Here is a 24,459-nt window from a genome sequence, read left to right as displayed (position 1 = left end):
TTGTTGGCTTTTATTGTCTAATTCTCTTGGGAATAGTTATTAGTATTCTAAAAATCTCATTTAGCACTCCAAACTTTATAAAATTAGAAAGAAAAATACATTTGTGAGGAGTGTAGTATAAGATTTTTGAAGTGCTAATAATAGCTCCTATTTTCTTGACAAAGCTATAACCTTTTTACAATACTGTAAGATTCAAACACATGTGCAAAGAGGCGTATAGATTGTTTTTGTCAACTAGCCTAACTATGTTTGTTCTTTCCCAATTAACCCTCTAGACCTTAATTTTCGTCACCATGTTACCCGAATTTTGTCAACTCAACGTACATATAAACTTATTTGGTACAACATAAGTGTGGAATAAGGTAGAGAACGAAGGAGGATGATATTAACTAGTTCCCCGTATTAATCCAAGTGCTGAATTTTCAAGTATTAGATTACAAATTGTAATGTTCGAGTTACACATTTTATGGATGAGGCACAAATTCGACCAACCTAATGTTAGGCCTAGGGCTCTGCCAACCCTAGTGGGATTGCACTTGGTGTTCTTATAACCTCCTCTCTTGGTTACTTGACAGCGGTACCAGTCAAACACTCTCCGATAACAAAATCAAATGGTAAGAATAATTACATGAAAAGACTAGAATTCTCAAGGATTGTCATGCAATTTGTTTTAGTAGCATAAGTTTTGGATCTTAAAAAAAAACCACATTTCACTTTCGCCTACGACTTTCTCTACCTATTCTATCCATTCCAAGTGTACAAGTTTAGTTACGCCAGGCGTTGTGTCTCTTTGTGTCAAAGGCCGCTCCATCATTTAGCATGTCCTGAGCATCAGTCTCCATTCCGAGCTTTGAGAGCGCAAGCGCCTGCAAGTAGAATGCAGTTGGCCACTCTGGTATGCATACCTGTGCCTGCATCGCATCTCTTAAAGCAAGCTCTGCTTGGCCATTCATTAAGTAGGAGAAGGCTCTTCTCGCAAAGACAGTTGCTGAAGGGCCAGAGATCATAGCAACCAACTGTTCATGCAAAGAAAACGCTTGCTTTTTACAAACTTCGGAATATTCATTTTTTTTTTCAGAAATTACATTCCAAATAAATACACATCAAACTAATTCATCACATAATATAACCCTATTCTTAAGATGAGATTCGACCAAAGGAGAAGGAAAAGTGCATCTACCTTGGAATAATACTCGATTGCATTCTTGAAATCCTTATCCCTAAATGCAATATCACCAAATTTCTTTGTGTTCAACATATCTTGGACTTGTTGTGTCCATTCTTGGAATGAGAGCTGGAAATATATAGATCACATTATCCGAACGTAAGTGACATGAATCCATGAACCCATGAACAAATAAGACAATCATGAAAAAGAAGCAAAACCAACCACAATTTGCCAAATATTGTGACACTACAATATGCCAATTACTACATTTCAAATTAAGCTAGCATTTAAGGTTTGTTTACCTCAAAATTCAACATGCATAGAGTATTTAAGAACTCGGTTTCAAACTGTTAGGCTGCAAGTGCAAGTAGAATATGAAATTCAGCGTACCTCATTTTCGGCACCTTCCTCATCTTTATAGCCCGTTTTTAGCAAAATATCATGCACAGCAGTAAGATCCATCCTGGCACACGCCTTTCCAAGGGGAGAAAGCATGGTTGGCACCACAACAGTGTTTTTTGGGAGGCCCAATAAAACATGAGATGCCACCTTAACCAACCAACATGAGCAATCAGAGCATATAAGGATGGGAAAAAGAATATGTTATAAAACAAAGTAGATGGACTATGTATCACACAAAACAAAGAAATAGTAAACTGATGACTTCAGGATAACACGAAACCTCTTTCTGTTTTTGAAGCGGTGCAACGGCTGTGAGAAGAAACTTAATATCTCCTCTATCCCTGGCCTCAGACTGAAGACATTTGGAAGCAAGTTCAACCAATTTCGTGGCATCATCATTTGCATACTGCCCTTCCAATGATGAATCCATCAACAACAATACATTCTTTCCCCTTATCAAATCCAGTGCCTGGTGATACAATAATTCCTTAAACAATCCTCATATCTTTCAAAGTAGAAAACTAAAGAGAATTATTTTCCAACTTTGTATTCCCAAAAGAGTTTGGATCTAATGCAATCTGAGCTCGGGAAGATTCATAAGGGACGTCAAAATATTCAACATAAAAGTAGTGTTTTGAGTAAACATAATGAACCTATACTGTTCCTGGAGTCCAATTCTTGTTAAATTTGAGATATCAATAATACCGACCACGTAAAAATAATAAATCAAGTGCAGGACATAAATACATAATATACATTGAAGACAAAAACATTCAAAACGATCGGAGCTTCGCGGAATGCTAATGAAAATAAAAGCACTAGGATCCTAAAACATAGTTTGAGACATATATTTGGAACCCTGAGATCATGCACCAACACAGTAGAGAATCTACAGCCTAGGCACTGGAAATGTCAATGAATTCACAAGGAAGAGAAAAAAAAAATCCCTGAAAGAAGAATAATGTAAAGGTTCAAGGAATGTAAGTCAACATACATGGCTTGGAGGAATATGCTTTCCACTCAAAAGGTCCAACAGGACAGTTCCATAACTGTAGATTACACTCTCTGGGATGACCCTGCCTGCAAAGTTTGACTCTAATCAAATATACTGAAAATCGGTTTTCATATCTGCAGCCATATAAAGTTATCAACCAAGTCGGGGAAAACTATCACACCACACCACATTAGGTAATTGCTAAGGTAGTAACTAGTTACACAATCTTCAGGATTCATAAGCATGAAAAAATTATGTAGTAATCCACAAATCCAGACTTAGAAAAGAACATGACGAACTCGATGTTGGTGTGTTGATGTATAAAAATGATTATGCTTTTCAGTCCAACATCAGTCACTATAATGAGAGGAAAATATTATAGTTTGTATGTAATTCTTCATCACATAATATCCAATCAGCCTGACCTCAATAATGATGTACAAAAACCACTATGCTTCGTTGTCCAACACCATTCACCCTGACATAGAGGCTTACAAGTTCTATGAATTAAACTTTATAACATATGACATCTAAGCAACCTGAGTACGAGACAATATAATCATTATACTTTTTTTATTTTTTTTATATTTTATAATATGAAAGGCTTGTACTTTTGGTACCTAAGTTTGGCCAAGGTCCCAACTCAATACCTGCCCTTAATATCAGTTATCAATCTAACAGAAATTTGATTTCGTAATACTATTCTGCACAAAAAGATTAATTTAGTTACTAAACTGGGTAATACTATAGTTCTGGAATAGAAATGGGGTTTAGTAACTAAAATGAGACATATTACTGTTCGTACTTCATATTACATTATTTTGCTAAACCAAACGATGCAGGAGATATTTGAGACACAACTTTCTGTCTCCCATAAGGACAAATGCTGTGAAGTAATTTACCTGTCCGTAGAAACTCAGGTGGAGTATAAGCTAAATTGGTGCTGTAGCTTTTTCCATCCCGACTATTTTTCATAAGGCCAAAGGTAGACAATCGAGGGTCACCATCCTGACACAAGTTCATTACTCAGTTGCACTGTAATCACAAAAATCTTACAGAACCTTGTAATTTATAGAATACGTTCCACTTTAAAACATGTTCACTAAAAGTGATAATCAATTGTATTTATATACAAGAAAACCAGTGGTCATCCGTGCAATAGTAAGATATTTAAGATACCAACAAACAAGAATAGAATAGAGAACTTATTTCATAGTCACTGTGAAACGACAAGAAAGTTAAAATAAGGTCAATGTTAGCAAAACATTGAAACACCTCAGATAGAAATGGGCAAATTGAGCTAACGCAAAATGGACAAGCAACTACTGCAGCACAGTTTGAGTAGTTGTAAAATGCCTGGTTATGTTTTCTCTTTCGGGCTTGGCAAGGCCATGTTAAATTTGCTGCCATTTTTCAAACTTCTTTATGCAATGTAGAAAGATTCTACACAGGAACATGCCAACTTATATGGGACATGTCAGCACAGTGCTCTCATATGATTTCCAACATGGCGTAAATGAAAAGAACAAGAACATATAAGTGTATAGGTACTGTAGTCTTTTAATTTGTCTTCTGGGAATGTGGACATCTCAACAGTTAATGGAGAAAACAATATTTGTCAAAGTTAGCAAACAGTGCAATCAAGTTTCTGAAGACGCGTGATAAATTTACGAGCAACCAACGTAAAAGCCCATGGAATAAATTACACTATTTGATGATCTACAGAGAAGCAGCACATATTTTGCAACAAATGCATACGCTATCAGGAATGCAAACATAAAAGCCTGGTGCATCCAAATGGAATAACCTGAAACCATGGGAGGCATTCATAATCCTCCTAACAAGATAACTGTATTCTTTGTCACAAATCATATGCATACCTCGTCAAAAAGAACTCTATATGCATTCAAATCATGATAGATCTTCTGGTTTTCTGTATTACAATGATCAAGTGCCTCTGCAATATAGTATGCAACTCTAACACGCATTTCCCATGGCAATGGCTTCTTGTCCCCTATAAGAAATCATAGGAAGTTAATAGTAAAAGAAAACATAATGGCCTGAGTAGGGATATCGTTTTGGAGCAGTATACTGATCACCATAAAGTAACACATAAGTCATAGATACACAGGAATCATCAGCGGCTTTAGTTGGACTAGGGAAACATTAGTCAAGTAAAATAATCGATGGTAGTCTTTAAAACCTTGTGCGCAATACTTCAGAAAAGTACGGAAGGAGAGGTTTTTTATTGTAGGTGCACAAAAAGTACTGGACATAAGTAAAAATGCAAAGACGAAAAAGAGTTGATCATAGTGCACAAAAAAGTGTTCAAAAAAGCTAAAAGCAAAAGGAAGGTTAGTTACAAACTCAATGATATGCACTAGAGAAAAGAAAGAAAAAGGGAAGTGATTGAGCGGAATTACAATGGAAGAGATGCTTGGAAAGAGTATCATTGGGCATATACTCGGCCACCAAGAGCCGTTCGTCACCCTCGGCAGAGCAACCAATCAGATTCACCAATCTCTTGTGCCTCAACTTCCCTACTCCAGAAGCCTCAGCCTGCCCAATCATATTCATTAACATCAAACTCAGTATCAAACCATCCAATAATGCCAAAAGCCCTCCAATGTGTATTATTTTTAGAAAATGAAGGAAAATTAGGGATTATTTGAAATTTCGTTTTCGGTTTCAGTTTTATAACTGAAAGTAGAAAGTAGTTACTAAACAAGTTTTCGGTTTTTAATTTTCAAGAAAAATGAGAAGTGAAGTAAAGACAACAAATTTAAATCAAATGTCTAGTACAAATAATAGAAAAATCCAAGTCCCAAAATTTTACTTTACTTTGTCTTTTCCAATTCCTCAGCATTACCAGCTAGATCAGCCCCAAATGAAAACCCAAGTCCCAAAATGCTCTGTTATGAAAGCTATTTTCTTTGTCCTTCATTTTCTCGGGATCCAAACAGAAAATAATGATCTTGTACTCACCACGAACTGCTGGGCGTCGGGCCAAGATTGCTTGGAGAAGCGTTTAACAGCGACAAGGCGATTGCCATCAAGCTTCCCTCTGTAAACAACATTGGGAGCTTTTTCGCCGCTTTCGGAAACAATGCATTCGGAGCTGAACCCGTTCGTGGCCTTCCGAAGCTCGTCGACGCTGTACTCTTTGAATGCCGGCACCTGGGGATCCGCCGCCGCAGCTGGATCCCCATTAGCTTCAAAACCGAAACGAAATAAATAAAAAGAAAACCCATAAAAATCAATGCCATAAAAAGCAACAAAAGAGGAGCCGAGAGAGGTAATGACCTACCCGGGTCGGGTTTCTGGGTGTCGGGTAGAGAAGAGGGGTGGTCGGGGGAGCGGAGGAGGTGGGCGGTTTTGGAGTGTAAGCAACCCATTTGAGTGGTAGTAGTCGTAGTGGCAGTGGTAGTGGTAGTGGTAGTAGTTTGTGTCGGAAGTGGGGCTACATAGAAGAAGGGGAATGTGAAAGCGCTGAAGTGAAGAGCTTCGGAAATGGAGAGACAAGAAACGACACGAGTGTTGTGTTGCTGCAGCCGAGGACAAAGGTGACTGCTGACTCACCTAGTGAGAAGTGAATCTATGAAAACAGACAGCCGGAGACAGAGAAATGGAAGCAGAAGGAGGTCACGTGAGGGAGAACTTGTGCTGTATCTTTGTGTGTGAGGGAAGCAGAAGAAGGGGGTCGCGTGAGGGATTGCTTAGGGTACTAAAACCATATCCAATGGTGGCCTAAAACCTAAAAATATTTAGCCTAGAAAATTTAGGTTTTAGCTCAGAAACAGTTTTTCTACTCCAATCGGCCTAAAATTTTAACCCCAGATTATCAAAGAATGAATTAAGGCCATTTTTTTTTAAAATTAACTTCTTTAAAAAAAAAAAATTATGTAGACTATCTTAAATTAATTTTATGAAAATTTTAACCTAAAAATATTTAAATTCCGATAAATTTTAAAAAATCACTAAATCAATACATAAAAATCATGATAAACCACATAAACTTAAAAAAAAAAAAAAAAAAAAAAAAAGGAAAGACAATTAATAAACCACATAAACTTAATACAATCGAAAACTCATAGACTACATAAATTTAATAATGATATCCATCATCTTGACTTGGTGATGGACTTGGGTAATAGTCTTGAGATGAATCATCATCTTGAAATATACTCCTTGTGGCATTCCTTCGTAAAATTTCCTTTTGTTTACCACGTAAGTATTTCTTCTTCTCTGGAGTGTATTTGTCAAGGTCCTCCATTATCAAATTAGTTTCGTACCTTTCTTGCTCCCTATCCCCTTCTTCCTTCATGGCCAAAAACATTTGGGCCGATTCTTCTTGCTGACAGCACTAGTTTTCGTTCATTCTTGCCATTTCACTAGCAAATTGTGCACGTATCGGATCTTGGGACTTCCCTTTTCTCTTTGTTTTATTTTGCTTATCTCTACCTGGGGACCTTAGAAAAGAAGAAGTTGGGCTCATTTGGTCGACACCTTCATTTACATCATTTGGGGGTGGGGCTTCATTATGAAATAATCTTCCACATTGTTGATTCGCATCGGTTCCCCACCTCGGACAATCCTTGAGGATGTTCCAAGCATGATGCAACTTAAAAGCTTGATTTTTTGGTATAGTTCTTGTCTTGTAAATTGTCATTGCTTTGTCACCCTATGCAACAAATACATAAAAACAATTAGTTGCAAAATACTATTATGTACATGACAACTAAAATATCAACAAAGAAACTCACAATTTATGAGGCGCCCCTTCCACTAGGCATGTCAACCATGGCTTTCTCCAAGCTTCCCTTCCACAAAGTGCACGCTTTGTTGATAATCTTCCATCGATCATAAACACCATCAATTTCCCTTCGACTGGCGTTGGAGTTTTCATGGAACTTATCAACGATTTTACCCCACAAAACCTTTCTATTTTGATTGGTGCCGACGACACCATCTTCGATAACAGAAATCCATGCCAAACATAAAGCAATATCTTCGTCAAAGGTCCAATTACGAACTCTAACATGCTCTTTTGCCATCTCAAAAATTTTAGAAATGAGAAGAAATGGTAGAAAGAAAAATTGGAAGAATTGTAGGAGAAAAGTGAGTTTTGTGTGGATGTTTGAACAAATACATAGGTATTTATAAAGTTTTTGGTTGAATTTTAAGTTAAATAATTTTTTAAAATTATTTTAGCCGTTGGATTTAAATTTGGACCGTTAGATCTTTTTTTTTTACCATTAGATTTGATTATATTCGATCTAAGCCGTTGGATTCAATAAATATATAAATATAAAACTTAAAAAAAATAATTTGAACCTAGACCGTTGGATTAACCAACGGCCCATTTAAATGGAGCCATTGGATGAAGAAAAGTATCCATTGGGCTACAGTGAAATTGACAGCAGATGGGACAGCCCACGTGGGTTGGCTTCCGCTACACTGTTCATCCGTGTGTGGCAAATTGGGTTTTGGGGTGTGGGTCCCACTTCAATTTGTGGGCTAAATTTGTGACTGGTATTTGGGTTCATTTTAAGTTTTAGGTTTTAGGTTTGATTTAGGTTTTGGGTTGGAGTAGATTTTTTTTTGGGGGGGGGGGGAAAGAAAAATTTAGGTTATAAGCCACCATTGGAGATGGTCTAATATGTATGACTTGCTTGCTTACACTAACAAAATTAAATATTGAGTAAATTGTAGCAATGGTCTCTCAATTTTAACTTAATTGGAACAATAGTCTCTCAATTAAAAATCTATTATCATTGGTTCCTCAACTCAACAAAACATGCAGTTGTGGTTCCTCAACTAAAAAGTCATTATCAATGGTCCCTCAACTTTAATTCAACTGGAGAAATGATCCTTGAACTTTAATCCAATTGAAGAAATAGTCCATCAATTTTAACCTAATTGTGCAATGGTCCTTCCAACATAACTCATTTTGACAAAATTTTGACGAAGTTGACGAAAATGAGAGATTTTTCATTATGACCGGTACATGATGCGGTACACAACGTGTCCTTAGACAAATGGTTGGATATGCGTGCTAAAAAGTTAATAACTTAAAAAATAAAATTTCTCGTCACTTTTATTAAAACATGTGATGTACCACTTGTGTTCCCGCCACAATAAAAGAAATTTCGACGAAAATGACCATAGCTACACGTTTTGATGAGTTGAGGGGTCAATGGTAATAAATTTTTAGTAAGGGACCATTGCTCCAATTTGATTAAAGTTGAGGGACTATTGCTACAATTTACTCTTAAATATTTGTTGGTTTTCAACTTTAGATCAAAGTAATTTTACATTTCATTAAATTCTATATTTCACCTTTTTTTATTTTTTTTTATTTTTTATTTTTTTTTAATTTGAATATGTACACTAAAGGGTTGGGAGAGTGAGATAAGTCTTACAATGGGATAACAATAATGTGGTTCAAATTCGTCTTTGGCTAGAATCAAACGTAAGATAACATACCCTGACCAGAGTCAAGGCATGTTGGCCCTTATGTAAGGGTGACGTAGTCAAGTGCGCAACATAAAAAATAATGATACAAAAAATGTGAATAAATAAAAACCAAAACTAAACTTATTTAACTAGAGATACTATGTAAGTGTGTGAAAGTGATCAAATATAAGATACACGCGTATCAGAGCATAGGTAAAACGAAAGTGCAGTCGAACTAACTAAGTACTAATTATACAAACAGGGAGAAGATCCCTTCTGTTATTTGTGGAAACATCTGAACCGACGTGTAGTCCTCGTGAGCCACCAAAGTTGATCAGCTACCTAGAACCTGGAGAGGCACAAAACAGAATGGTGAGTGAGCAAAAACAAAGTGTTTGAAAACATATTTAGCTTTATGAACATAATAACCTCTCTCCGTAAAACTCGTATAGGTTCTAGAAAATACTACTATGTAGGTATGAAAAACCAATGCACAAGGCCAGCGAAAATTGAAGTATGACATGTCATAATATTTCAGCACTAAAAGATGTAAGCAAGGTATGAAACCAATATAAAGTAGTATGCCAGCCAGAGTCACCTAACGTGGCCTGTACGACTGGATCTATAACTCATCAACATATGTCTGCACAGGAGTCGGAGTCACCTAATGTGACCTGTATGACAGGTTGGGTGTAAATAAGTACGCTCAAGTGCTATGATCATGTGAAAACTGTGCGATAGATCGTAGGTCATCTATGAGTCGGAACCACCTATTGTGGTATATACGACAGGCTATCACCAAAACTTGGATCCAAGGTGAGCGTGCGGTGTGAGAAGTGAACAATCATGTGAAAAATGTGTCCTGGCCTCGAGCAGGAACACTTACATCGGGGTGCAGCATAATAAGCTATAATGCATAAATGCATAGCAATATGCAATGCAATAAGACCAATCACATGCTAGCTCACCTGAAGCTTACCTGAGCCTCTGCAGCATCAAATAGTATAATTCACAATTCATACTAATGCAACAATATAGCAATAAGTGGTATAGACATGGCATACTAGGCATAAATTCAATTAAAAACGTTTTTTGGAAATCGTAAAACATATACATATACATATACATATACATATACATATACATATATATATATATATATATATATAAAACAAATGCCCACTCACTGATAAGTAGCAGGATCGTTGCCCCCTTGCTTCACTTGTCCACGCTCGTCCTCGGGGTACATCTCACCTATATGCGATATAACTCGTTTAACATTAATTCAATATCACCTAAACAAACCTAGGAATAACTTCTCAAAGCTTGCTCAAATGGGGTGTTTGAATACACCAACATGATCTACTCAACAAGATGAACACCCCCATATTTTTAGAAAAATTTTTGGATGCCGGATGCACCCTCAAGCGCCGGCCAAGGCACGGCCACACGCAAGCACGTGCCTAGCACATGGGACGGAAAACCCTAACGGCGTTAGGAATATTTCGTCAAAATAGCAGAATATTCTGTTAAATTATAACGGTGTTACCGGACGCCGTTAGAATATTTCGTCAACTTTGACAGAATATTCTTCTTCTTCTCCGGTAGACCTTGCCGGTCCCTGTCGGCCGCCGTCTGGTTATCCAGTTTCTGGAAAATTTTCAAAGCTTAATATCTACTTCATTTCTCAATCAAAATCCATGAAATTTATATGGATTTGAAGGTCTTGAAGAGTAAAACACATTCGTACCTATTAGAAGTCCTAAAACTAATGGAAAATGGTCTGAAAAACTCTCAAAAGTTTCGGCCAAAACTGGAATCCCTCGAATGCACCTATTCCGATGTCAACTTCACTCCAAAGCCACTTTAGGATCCTAGATAAGTTGCTTGGAAGCCTCCTCGAGCCTTAAAACTTGTGAAATGTCCACGATCACGCCAGAGCAATCTAGCTTCTCGTCGGAGCTTCTACGTTCTCGGGTTCTTGATGTCTGTTCGACGACCTACATGTATGGTTAGGCTTATGGAGTCACAAGAAACGTGATGGTGGGTTCTAAAAACTCGATTTGTGCGAATTTGATGATAGTTGGGTGTATGGGTGTCACAGTGCAAAGGGAGATGGAGGGAGAAGGATCGTGAGAGAGAGAGAGAGAAGAGGGTGAAAGTACACGTGTGTGTGTGTGTTTGATTGGGCAGCATAAGAAAATATCATTTTTTGATTAGGCTGCAGTGAGAAAGAGGGAGAGAGAGATAGGATTCTCAATTGGCCCAAAAAAAGAAACCCAAAAATCTGATTAGGCTCAAGAACTTCGAAACTATTGTGATTGGTGAATATGTGATAGGTGTACTCAACCCTAAAATATTTCTACCCATTTACATATTCAAATAATCGTAACATTTTCGTTACGAATCCGATTCTGCCCTAACTCGCGTCAACGAGTTCGTGACGTTGAGTACAATTTAATTACCGCGGTGAGGAAATAATTTAAAACTACATATGTACATCCACGTCACTAAGCCAACGAGGGCAATATCATCACTTTACACACTAGGGGAGAAAATATATATAATAATTTAGGACGGGTCGTCATATAAGACCTTTCACTTACAATGCCACTTAGTATTATGGTTTTAGATTCGATTCTCGCCAAAAACAAATTTAAACCACATTATTACTAGCCTATATTGGCTTAGCTCACTCCCACACCATTATTGGAGATAATATAATTTGTTCAAAAAAAAAAAAAACGTATTACTTATAAGTGAGGGGGAATCCCACTAGACTAGTAGATCATAGTACTAAGTAACATTTTAGTTATACTCTTGTTTAAAGTGTTTTTTAAACTCTCATTAAATTAACTTTTATGTCAAAAATTCCCTCAAAAATGTTAATTAAATCGTAATTCCATTAACACCCTGCAATTTTATAAAGAAACCACTTACTCACTTGAACTTCCTCTTTCATCTTCTTCCGCGACTCTAATTTTCATCCAAAAAGTTTGTAAGCATCTGGTTCTGAAATCCTTTTCACGAACCTTAGCAAGTAAAGACTACAAACCTTGCATAAAGAATTCTCTGTTGCAAGTAGACATACAATCCTTAAAATTTGGGGATTTTCATTGTTGAATTAAGGATTATTACATACTTTTGCATTTTATTCGGGAGACGGGGTTGGTGAGTTGGCTATTGGGCGACTTTGGGTGTTAGAAAGAGACAGAGAGAGGTCAAAGACAAAGGACAACGACAAATTTTTTGGCTTGTTTTTGCAGCCAAATCACAGAGGAATACAACATTTTGGTTTCTACTGTTAGGAAATTACATTTGTGTTCCATTTATACTCTTGAGACGTGAGTGCTTTAACCGTCATCAAGGACTTTTGGGGCTTCTACTTCGTCTATCTTTGTGATAACATTGTGGAGGCCACTTCTTGCAAGAAGTTCAAAACATTTTGGTAGGAATTATACATAGTTTGATACGAATGCAGAGAGTTTACAAACTCAAAAAAATAAAATTTAGCATTGAATTAGTTTCATACCTGAGAAACTAGGTCGCTTTATGCATGCTAACTATGCATGTTAAGGAATTAACCTACGACCAAATTATATAGCAATCTAGAAGTTTGCCCTAACTATTTCATCTAGTAAACTTAATGGAACAGACCTGATTTAAACTAACCACTCTGGTAACAATCAGCCTTCGAGCAGATTGAGCACCTGCCCAATGAACAACACTGCTCCAGTCGTTTCCTCTCTGAGGAAAAACAAGAACGGGTGATTTGCCATAAAGTCTATCATCTTTGGAGGATGATAAGGATGAAGTGCCTCAACTATTATCCCAGTGGCAGTAACAACGGCAACTTATGTTCCTTCTTCATTAACTTCAATGAAGGATTTATGGAGTATACCAGAAATACAAGGAGTCTCACCCAGAGGTGAATTCACCATCTATGTCAAATTACCTCATTTATATGGATCAACATGGAAAGACAGTACTAGTCCTAAATCCTTGAGAATTGTGGAAGCTTCAAAACCAAAAGCTATGTTAAACTTTGGAATTCTAAAGTCACCCACTTTAACTTTCCGGCGTGGAAGATGACGATTTAAGAAACCAAGCTCAGAACAAACTCTATTAACCAAAGTTGGTAGCCCATCTTTTTCATTTGGAAGAAAAACGCACATAGAGAAATGCTCTCCTCATTTTCACCTTTTTCGTAGTTAATCTTTAAGACTTTGAAGCAGTCAAAGGCTTCTAAATATTGATTCTTATAGTTGGTCATGAAGGGCACCTTAACTGACGATTTGCCATTGATACGGTGGAAGTCATACTCTTTAGTTTTTGATGCATCAAACTTGTCATCCCAAACTCCTTTGAAGTACAATGCATTCGCAAAGATGAGCCTTGTTAAGCTGTCAACTAACTGAAAAGGAAGAATCTCTTTAATAAGGCCCTTAGTCTTCTTTTCGGCCCATGAATTCAATTCAATTCTCACTTGTTCAGCCTTGGTTTGGAAATTGACTTCCTTTTGAGCTGCCTTGTAAAAACTGTACACCACCTCTTTGAAAGAAGGCTTGAGAGAGGTCGACTTGTCAACCTAATGTCCATTGGCAAAGGACAAAATTGGCCTGTCAGTGGGTGATCCGTCAGCAAAACCAGAGGGATAATTTCATAGGCAAGCAAGTTGAGATAGGCGGTGGACTGGGACTTGAGGAAAGAAAGCAACTCTTCCTCGGTTTGACCGTTGTACCGACTGCTATCATGCAACGTGGATAGACAATGGTGAGGATACTATATTACTCTTTTTGCCTTCATTGAGAAACAGCGGCTTCATCATCCTAAGTCCGACATTGGTTTGGTTTCTTATCGACTTTTCAATCTTCATTGTTTCTGGAACCGTAATGGTGGATAGAGTTTGTATGCGACTGTTAAGAATAGAGGGGAAAATAGAAGGGGCCAGAGGTCGCATGTTGAAGAAGGGAGACAGTTTCATGCTTGAAGTTTGTTGGAGGGCTATGAAAGGAGCCATTGGTATCTCCAGATCTCTTATTATTATATAAACTCACCAATTGTTATATATAAGGGTCAAGTTAAACCCAAAACTACTCTCTTCGTTTGCTAGAAATCTTGCGTAACCTGGACCTTTTAATTTCTTGGCCCACAAGGATACCCTCTCTGCCAATTATCCATATTTTAGAATTCAAGTATTTAACAATTTGATCTTATATTCTAATATGGCTAATAGAAAAAGAAAAAGAAAAGAAAATGTAAAAGTGATAAATCATTTTTTATTTATGTATGTTAGATGGAATGCATCTTTGAGCTTTATATCTTTCTTTTCTCCAAATGGGAATTGATACATTAGAGTCATCAACAAGAGTGTTGAAAAACCATTTTAATTGGTTCCCAATCAACCCACTGAGACACTTCTTGCTCTTAAGAAAGGTAAGAAGCCACTTTATGTGATGCGTTTTGCTCAATTTGTGGATATGGGGGTTTTTTTTTTTCCCAAATCCCAAATTATTCAAATCTTATAGGGCTAATCATAAATATTGTAAGGCTATCAGTCTAGTTAATTATTTGGTTCCAAAGATGTGTATATTATTTTGATGGGATTGTTACGATGCCAAGTGGCATCATCTAGTTTATCCAAATGTATAGCCAAGATGGCTAGCTAGATGATAAGACTGTTATGTTTGTTAGAATTGTTGTCGAGTTGTATTTGGTTAAGCTGTTAAGAGGGTTGCTTAGGGAGCAAGGTACTAGCTAGCATATAAGAAAATACCTATAAGAAGAAGGTGGTGTAATTATTTATTGTAAGAAATATCAGTAAGTTTGTATGCAATATATGAAGTAGAGCTCGGGTTTTAACATTGGTATCAGATTTGGGTCCAAATCACAATTTCAATCACCAAGATTTGGGTCCAAATGCTAGTAGACCACCATTTTTGAAGATGGATTTTCCTAGATTTGTGGAAGGAGATGATCCATTGGGGTGGGTGTATAAGGCTAAACACTACTTCGATTTTTTCAATATTAATGATTCGAAGAAAGTGAATTTGGCATTGTTTCGCATGGAGGGAGAAGCTTTGTAGTGGTTCCAATGGGCGAAATGCCTCACTCAATATCCTTCATGGGATGAATTTACTAAGATTTTTTGCCAAGAATTTGGACCTTCAGAATTTGAAGATTGTGCTGAAAATCTGGTGAAATTAAGGCAGACTGGGCCTTTCAAAGATATATCATGGAGTTTCGAAGATTATCCAATCGAACCATAGATATAAGTCCTGCACTTCTCAAATCTTGCTTCATTGGAGGATTGAGAGCGGAATTGCGCCATGATGTGAAGTTGCTTAAACCAAGGGATTTTCTTAAAGCTTCATATTTTGTCCAGCAAGTTGATGCTAAGCTCTCGGATCTTAAGGTGAATTTTTACATAAAGCTTCTTAATTTCAGCCTACCTTTTGATCACCTGCTTTGCAAAATGTCATTAATTCAACAGTCATTGAAAACTGTCCTAAGAATCCTCCTGTGAGGATATTAACCCCTGAAGAAGTTGATCACTGTCGAAAAAATGGTCTGTGTTTTCATTGCAAAGAAAAATATGTTAGGGGTCATACTTGTGAAAAGAAGCAGCTGCTTCTTATTGATGTTCAAGATTATGAGAATTTGGGAAATGGAGATGAAGAAGTAATGGAAACTAAAGAGCTTGAGATCACTACTTGTGCTTTGTTTGGCACTTCTGCACCCCCTACCATTAATACAATGAAGGTTTAAGGGTTCATAAAAAATTGCCCAATTATAATTCTCACTAACTTTGGCAGTTCTCACAACTTTATTGATTTGAGTTTGGTTAATAGAGTGAAGTATGCATTGGATATTGGACATATATTCAATGTTAAGATTGCTGATGGTGGAAAAGTGGCTACAAAAGGAACCTTAGGCCAAGTTTATGTCAAAATTTAAGAATTTATCTGCATTACTGATCTGTATGCAATACCATTATGAGGGTGTGATGTTGTACTAGAAGTGCAATGGTTTAGAACTCTTGGTCCAATTTTGTGGGATTTTGACAAAATGTATATGAAATTCTCCAAAGGTTCTCAAACATTTTGCATTACTAGTCCTGGTTCTTCTTTGCACCAGATTGAGAATATCATTGCATTATAAATGCAGACGTTTTTGCAGCAAGAAACTACGATTGGAGCTTTTCTTTGCCACATGGATGCATTCTATGTGGAACAATCTATAGCCAAGCAACTGCCCCAGAATTTATTTGTTACACAGCAACATGAATTATTACTTGAGGAATATGAGGTATTGTTCTTTACTCCAAATTCCTTATCACCACATCGAATGCTGATAAGCTCATATTTATATAAATTTTATATCAAATTCACTTGTCTTTTCTTAGTTAGTTCCTTATATTTTTGAGTTATTTACTTTGTTTTTTGTTTTATAGGATTTGTCAAGTAAAGAAAAGAAAAATAGCACAAGTGAGATTTTAAGTAACAAATTCGTCAAAACTGCCTGTGCAGGTCAGCTGACTTTGGAAGCAAGTGGCGGACAGCTCAGAATGAATTAGAGAATGAGCCTTATATGCTTGGAAAGCTACGGATGTCTATTTTCTGGTGCATTTCGCGGATTGTTAATATCATTTTTCTAGAAGAAGTTATGGCCATTTTAACACTGAAAGGTTCCCAAGAGGCTGAGCAGTTTGTAACTGACAAGAAAGCATTGAAAGCAATAAATCCAATAATTCTAGTAGCCAAAACTGATGCAATCAAGAACAAACCAGCTGACAGGAAATGGAATTAAAGATGAGGATTAAGAGGGAGTAATTGGCATAAAGGCTACCCAAGGAGTTACAATTGTTTTACATTTCCTCTCACTTATTGTCATCACTAAATGGCTATTAGTGGGTGAGTTAAGGAGAATAAAATGATGCAGCAAGAATTGGTTTAAAAGTAGCGTTGGGGAAGGAAGAAAAAAAAGAAGCCTTATTCGATTTCTTTCGGTTCTATTTTCTCAAACTCATGTCTATCTTTTGTTTTAACTTAAGGATTGTGTAACTAAATTTTTAGTAGTTAGGGGCTGTTTGAAGCCCCGAATATGATTGCAAGTTTGTTATGACATTTCATTTGAATTACTTTTATAATGGATGAAAATTGGTTCACTACTTGTCTCATTGATGAGTTCTTTATGTGTTTTCTATGGATGCATACTTAGTAAGCATATCTAGGATTCTAATGCTATGAATATGTGTGTGCCTACCCTTGTTGAATGAGGACCTACATATGTTCTAGAGTAGTACGTGTTAATTGCGATTAACATGTGAACCAATTTCTAGGATAAGTAAGACAACCCTAGTACTTACGATGCCTTGTGATGACTCAAACTCTTTTCGTTCTTAATGATTTCTACTTGTTAAATCTATGAACACACCATTCTAGATTGCATCCTAGGGACTAAGTTAAGTTGAAAACGCCATTCTCTTAACATACTACATAAGAAAGAGTAATAGGTTGAGTTCTAACATTGAGCCAACTTGAGCATCTTCATCCGGAAATAAAAGGAATTTGAATTAAACATAACATGTTTGTATGATTATTTGGTGGTGGATAACAATTCCCCTAACTCGTTTTTCTTAATTTGTGAACTACTTAAAAATCTGTTTTTGTCCTTTTTTTTCGATTTAATTTAAATAGCAAATCAACTCCAAAAATCCCAAAAATTTGTGAGTGTAGCTCTGTGTGTCTAGTATCTACATATAAAATTTCGTAGACTTTAGATAAGTAAGTTGGTCTAATAATTATTTTTCGGTGGTTGGTCAGTAGGGAAAGCATCCTAGTTTTTGTGACATTTTAAGTAGTTAGATAAAATAATCTTCTGCGGGAAAGACCCTTATTTTCATATACTACAATTGACAAATATTAGTGTTAATAAGGAAAATCAATAGGACATTTATGTGCTACTTTGTGGTGTGTTTTTAATCCTATCAAATGCATGATCACAAAATTCCATTAATTAGTGGCAGCAAACCTCCTAATTGTAGACATATATATATGGGCCAGTACAAAAGAAAGAAATAGAGAAATGTGTTAGTGAATTGATGTAGTCTGGTTTTATCAGAGTGAGTAACAACCCTTATTCATCTCTTGTTATTTTGGTAAGGAAGAAATAAGGTATTTAGAGGATGTGTATGGACTATATGGGTCTCAATTTGATCACTATTAAACACAATTTTCCAATTTCACTTATTGATGAGTTATTAGATGAATTGTATGAAGCTCAATACTTTTCAAAGTTAGATTTAAGAGCTGGTTATCACCAGATAAGAATGCATCCAGATGATATAGAAAAGACAACATTTAGAACTCATGACGGTCATTATGAATTCATGGTTATGCCATTCGGATTGACAAATGCACCTGCAACATTTCAATGTTTGATGAATGAGATATTCAGGCCATATTTGAGGAAGTTCATATTGGTCTTCTTTGATGATATTTTAGTTTACAGTGCACTTCTTGGGAGTCTCATTTGCAACATCTAAGAACAGTTTTTGATACATTACAAAGTCATTCCTTGTTTGTTAAGAAATCTAAGTGTGTTTTTAGACAAGTTAAGGTGGAGTACTTAGGCCACATTGTGTCTAAAGAAGGGGTGGCTGCTGACCCTTCCAAATTAGACTCTATTGCAAAATGGCCTCTTCTTAATTCTGTCGAAGCCTTGAGAGGGTTTCTTGGATCGGCTGGATATTACAGAAAATTCATACCTCATTTTGGAAGAATTATTGGTCCCTTGACTGCATTAACTAAGAAGGATAGTTTCCATTAGATTGCAGAAGCTACAACAACTTTCAATACTCTTAAAACTGCTATGCTATCACCACAAGTTTTGCTTTACCTAATTTCAACAAGCCATTTATAGTTGAAACTGATGCTTCTGGGTTTGGCATTGGAGCAGTTCTTCAACAAGAGGGTAGACCTATAGCTTTCACAACCAAAGCTTTATGCCTTAGAAATCAGCATGAAAGGGAGTTGTTAGCCATTGTTCATGCAATTACCAAGTGGCAATCATGACACGCCCAACCCTGATATTCTCCAAAGACCAGGGTGAGCACATGCTGGCCGACACTCGAAGGTGACGAAGCCATATTAAGATGCATGAGAACTAGAAACATTTAATTGACAAAAATAAAACTTGTAAATTTAATTATAAGGAATATGCAATTGTGGAACATGTTCAGAGCATACAACTAATCTGAGACAATTAAAAAATGAATAATGTCAAATTGAATGAACAAAGGGATGAGTCATACACTAAGAGGACTCGAAGATGCCGATACGGGAGTGCCTTGATACCAGGATTGTACTCCTCAATTCTAAGTCTTAAGGGGCACAAAACAAAACATGAGTGGATCAAGTTGATATATAAGTAATACAAAAACAGTTGATCTTTAACGTACTAACCCTAGGTTTAGAAAACTCATATATCATAATAAGTAATAGGTTTTTCCGAAAACCTTAGCATGCCACAAAACCTTTCATAAGACATATAACGTATATAGGGTGCTTAGTAGTAGTAGCATAAGACACACACACATATATCTTCATTCGCCCGAAGGCATCACATCTCCTGGCCAAAGGCAATATAAATATCTTCCAACTGAAGCCACCAACCTACGCCCGGTCGAAGCCATATATAAGTATCTTCCAGCACCAACCTACGCCCAGCCGAAGCCAATATAAATATCATTCGCCCGTAGGCCCTACATCACCCGACCGAAGCTAATTAATGGTTTCATTTGCCTGTAGGTAGGACCATTTGCCCATAAGCATTTCATATGAATAACCACTAAGTAAGTATATAAAAACATTAACATAATATTTAAGTGAGGTGCATGTGCTTTGGTGGAGGTGCATGTGCTCATCTTTATAAAATAAGTACTTTTCCGTGAAACAATCTAAGTGAGGCAAAGGCCGAAATGGAATGTGCAATAGAACTAAAACTCAGTTAAACATTCAAGAAAACGAAGGAGAGACAGAGAGAGAATGACTATACTACATGATTTATCTGCTTTCCCGTTGAGACGACCATCTATTACTCGGGACGTTTGCTTTTGAGTTTGAGTTATAATTAGTAACTGCAATGAAAATTGATCATTGAATCTTATTGAAGCCTTTCATCCAATGCGTGTGTGGCTTGCAATTGCAACTATCATTCTATTCATCTTCCAACAATTGGCTCTCATCAAACGTAATATGATTCCTCACATCGACCAATCTATTTTTAGCATCAAGTATACAAGTAATTGAGTTGGTTCTGACCCAAAATTAGCTTATTTATGGACGAAGGCGGTGTTTCTATCCCTGTTTCAACGCCAATTAAACTTTTGATTGAAGAAACACATCTCAAAACAATAACATCAGTAGAATCATGTTAAATACATTACGTCAAAACATAGCAAGTGAAAGTTGAAAAGTACTTGGTATTATGCTATAAGTTTTCACAAGAATCACAACTAAGAAGCTATAAGTGACTAACTATATATTGACAGGAAAAAAAAAAAAAAAGAAGACGAATTTACAATAAAAACTTAGTTTCCTAAGAAACTAACTTAAGTAGTTCTATATTTCACTGCATCAAAGCGCCCCCCCCTCCCCCCCCCCCCCCCCCCCCCCCCAATCTTAAAAGAGATCAAAGGTTCTAGATCTCCAAAGTATTGAAGGGCTACATACTTTGAGGTTAGTCCATTTCATTTCCATCAACCGAATGCTATATCCATATGACAATATGAACTTGAAGATTTATGACTTAGTTGGATCAAATGTGCTAGTCCGTTAGATTAGCTCAAGTTTATATATATGGGGACGGGTCTGTGGCACCATGTTTTTGACACAAGTTTTGACACGATTCCTAAACCATTAGATTAGCCTAATTTTAATGGTTGAGATAACATTTATAATTGAGATAACTTGTATGTCATGCTACTATGCTAGATAACATGAGCAAAGAAGCAAGGGAAATTGGTCTCGTGGAGACCCACGCATTTATAACTTAACCTAATCAAGGTAGCATAATCACAATACACAGAGGGAGAGAGAGTAATTAAATTTAAGAATATAATGATCAGCCTCCAAGTCCTGGTTTTAAACTAACCACACCAGTAACAATTAGTCTTCAAGAGGATTGAACACATTCCCAGTGAACAACACCGCTCCAGTCAATTCCTCTCTGATAAAAAAAAGGAACGGGTGGTCGGCTACAAAGTCTACCATCTTTGTATCATGAACAGACTCCAACGAGTCACCAACAATACCAGTGACAGTAACAGCAGTAGCTTTTGTTCCTTCTTCATTAACTTTGATGAAGGATTTATGGAGTATACCAGAAATATAAAGGGTCTCACTCAGAAGTGAGTCCACCATCTCCGTCAAATCACCTCCTTTATATGGATCATGGAAAGGCAACACAAGTCCTAATTTCTCTAGAATTTTGGAAGCATTAAAACCAGTACTGAACTTAAAATTTGGAATTTTGAAGTCGCCCACTTCAACTTTCCAATGTGAAAGATGGCGATCTAAGAAGCCACGTTCAGAACAAACTCTCTCAAACAAAGTTGGCAGGCCATCTTTTTCGTCTGGAAGAAAAATGCACATGGAGAAATGCCGCTTCTCGGTTTTACCTTTTTGGTAGTTGAGTTTTAAAACTTTGAAGCCGTCAAAGGCTTCTACTTATTGGTTTTTATAGCTGGTCATGAAGGGTGCCTTAACTGATGATCTCCCATTAAGACGATGAAAGTCATACTCTTCAGTTTCTGATGCATCAAACTTGTTATCCCAAACTCATTTGAAGTACAATGCATTTGCAACGATGAGTCTTATTAAGCTGTCAACTGACCCAACAGGAAGAACCACTTTAATAAGGCCCTTAGTCTCATTTTTGACCCATGAATTCACTTCAATTCTCACTTCTTCAGCCTTGGTCCGGAAATCGACTTCTTTTCGAGCCGCCTTGTCAAAATTGTCCACCACCTGTTCGAAAGAAGGTTTGAGAGGGGTTGACTTATCAATCAAGAGGCCATTTGCAAAGGACAAATTGGGCCCGCTGATGGGTGATCCATCAGCGAAAACCAGAAGGACCATTTCAGAGGCAAGCAAGTTGAGGTGGGCAGTGGACTTGGACTTGAGGAAAAAGAGCCACTCCTTCTTGGATCGACCCTTTGTACCGGCTGCTATTAGGCTTAATATTACGTGTATAGATAACCACGAATACACCATATTCTTCTCTTTGCCTTTAGTCAGAAACAACTGCTTTGTCTTTCTAAGTCTGATGTTTGTTTGGTTGCTTATAGACTTTTCGATCTCCGTTGTTTTGGAAACCATAATGGTGGGTAATGTTTGTATGCCATTGCTGCGAATCGATGGGAAAAGACAAGGGGCCAGAGGTTGTATGTTGAAGAAGGAAGACAGTTTCATGCTTAAAGTGTGGCGGAGGGCTATGAAAGACGCCATTGCTATCTCTAGATCTCCTATGCCATAAACTCACCAATTGTTATATATATACGAGTCAAGTTAAACCCTAAATAATCTCTTCATCTACTAGAAATCTTGCGTAACCTGGACTCTCTAATTAACCTGGACTCTCTAATTACTTGGACCACAAAGATACTCTGCCACCAATTATCCGTATTTTAGAATTCAAGTATTTAACAATTTGATTTTATCTTTTTTAATATGTTAAAATGATAATCATATGGCATGTTAGCACCCCACAAAATGTTGAATGCACCCCACATTAAAATTTAGTATATAATGACTTATTTACCCTACTATGTAATGGCAATTTTGACCTTATTAGGTTTAAAAAATAATAAAAATTTCTATATACACCCCAAATCACTTTTAATGTATTATTTATCTTCTTCAACTATCAAAACCCCTCCAACTCTCCATTGTTGAACAAAACCCTAACCAATGAAACTACAAACATGTTGATTGAGAAAATTTATTTTTGACTAACGAAACACTAAATCGATGTTTCGAAAGCTTCACATGAGGTAAGACTTCATATTTTTTGTTGTTTTAGTGATTTTGATGACATCGATAATTATTTAATCTTACTTTTCATGCGTTATTCAAGCTTCTATGTTCATATTCATCTTTTAGGGATCACAAGGATTAATGAAGAATTAAACACCTAAAATTACCACCAAATATTAAAAACTAACGACATGGGTTTTAATGGTGGAATTGAAAACAACTCACATATGCTTTAAATCCCAGGCTGCATCTTTTGTAGTCGTCATTTTTTGTCCAAATTAAAAGCTTTATAAGATTTGAGAAATGTGGGGTGTATAGAAAATATGGGGTGCATGTAGAAAATGTAAGGTGTATATTAAGAATGTAGGGTGTGAGGGTATTACGGGGAAGTACGTGGGGTGTATTAAGATAATTTTTAATTAAAAAACCAAATGTAGGGTGTATGTGGGGTTTATTCAACACTTTATGTAAGTTATATGGAGTGCATCTTTAAGCTTTATATCGGAATAGGATCCTCTCTGAATCCTCTTTGTGGGGATCCGAGGGATCAATCAATTGTCTTCATTCATCGTACATCGTGCGGTTATAAATCATTTTAAAATTTAAAATTTAAATTAAACATAAACAGTACCTAATGAAAACTGATCGCACGATATACGATAAACGGACACGATTGATTGATTCCCTGGATCCCCACAAAGAGGACTTAGAGAGGATCCTTGTCCCTTTATATTTATCTCTTCTCCTAGAGGCATGCCACATGTTATTACACAATTGGAGAGACACTCAGATTTTTTTTCCTCCAATTGTATAATAACATGTGGTGTACCACTGAGTATTCCCGGCACACCAAAAAGTATCTTTTTTTTTTCCTTCTCAAAATGCGAATTAATACATTAGCATCATCAATTTTGCATGCAGTTCAATATCTTAGTTGATAAAGTATTGAGTTTTCACTCATACATCCCGGTTCGAAACTCTCCTCTTCTAAATTATAGTTTGAATCCTTTCACCTCTCCTTAATAATAATATTTAAAAAAGAGAAAGAAAGAAAGCATTAGCATTATCAACAAGGGTGTTTTTTATTTATTTATTTATTTTTTTAAAAAAAGGGTATGATATTCATTGAACAAATTAGAATACGTACAAACTGAGGATAATGTGCATAATGGGTCTCGATAAAAACCTTGGTGGGGATTTCAATCCGATCGAAGGAAAAAAGCATCCTGCATAATAATAGACCTATCCTCAAATGAACAGTATAAAAGAAATTACAATCCCCCATCAATGAGAATATCTTGAATCAAATTCGGAGGCTCCTCGAACCACAATACCTCCTGAGCACTATTAATCCCCATCTGAGCAAGCCGATGCGCTGCCGAGTTACCTTCCCACTGGAC

General features: G+C 36.6%; 1 protein-coding gene and 2 pseudogenes across 2 annotated transcripts; all 3 read right to left on the bottom strand.

Annotated features, from left to right (window-relative positions):
* Positions 1-608: 608 nt before the first annotated feature.
* Positions 609-6,221, bottom strand: LOC137711322 (serine/threonine-protein kinase BSK2-like). 2 transcript variants are annotated; one of them, XM_068450551.1, is made up of 10 exons: positions 5,872-6,221; positions 5,550-5,776; positions 4,988-5,123; positions 4,445-4,578; positions 3,467-3,572; positions 2,565-2,650; positions 1,851-2,039; positions 1,559-1,717; positions 1,181-1,294; positions 609-1,016 (listed from the first exon to the last, which is right to left on the bottom strand). In XM_068450551.1, exons 1-10 carry the CDS (start codon positions 5,957-5,959, stop codon positions 765-767), a joined length of 1,491 nt encoding a protein of 496 aa, XP_068306652.1. In that variant the 5' UTR covers positions 5,960-6,221; the 3' UTR covers positions 609-764. The 2 variants fall into 2 exon arrangements, with proteins under 2 accessions (XP_068306652.1, XP_068306653.1); XM_068450552.1 differs by having other exon boundaries at positions 1,851-1,976.
* A 6,485-nt stretch (positions 6,222-12,706) lies between these two features.
* On the bottom strand, positions 12,707-13,896 carry LOC137709927 (serpin-ZX-like; annotated as a pseudogene).
* Positions 13,897-21,190: 7,294 nt separating this feature from the next.
* On the bottom strand, positions 21,191-22,531 carry LOC137711302 (serpin-ZX-like; annotated as a pseudogene).
* Between the last annotated feature and the right edge of the window lie 1,928 nt (positions 22,532-24,459).

The sequence above is a fragment of the Pyrus communis genome, chromosome 12 (assembly GCF_963583255.1).
Source record: "Pyrus communis chromosome 12, drPyrComm1.1, whole genome shotgun sequence".
Taxonomy (NCBI): Eukaryota; Viridiplantae; Streptophyta; class Magnoliopsida; order Rosales; family Rosaceae; genus Pyrus; species Pyrus communis.
This window is presented reverse-complemented; position numbering and strand designations above follow the sequence as displayed.

Coding starts and splice junctions, on each gene's coding strand:
- LOC137711322 (XM_068450551.1), bottom strand. CDS start 5,959: ATGGGTTGCTTACACTCCAAAACCGCCCACCTCCTCCGCTCCCCCGAC. Junction 4,579..4,987: donor TTCCAAGCATCTCTTCCATT/GTAATTCCGCTC, acceptor GATTTCTTATAG/GGGACAAGAAGCCATTGCCA. Junction 2,651..3,466: donor ACCTGAGTTTCTACGGACAG/GTAAATTACTTC, acceptor CAAACTTTGCAG/GCAGGGTCATCCCAGAGAGT.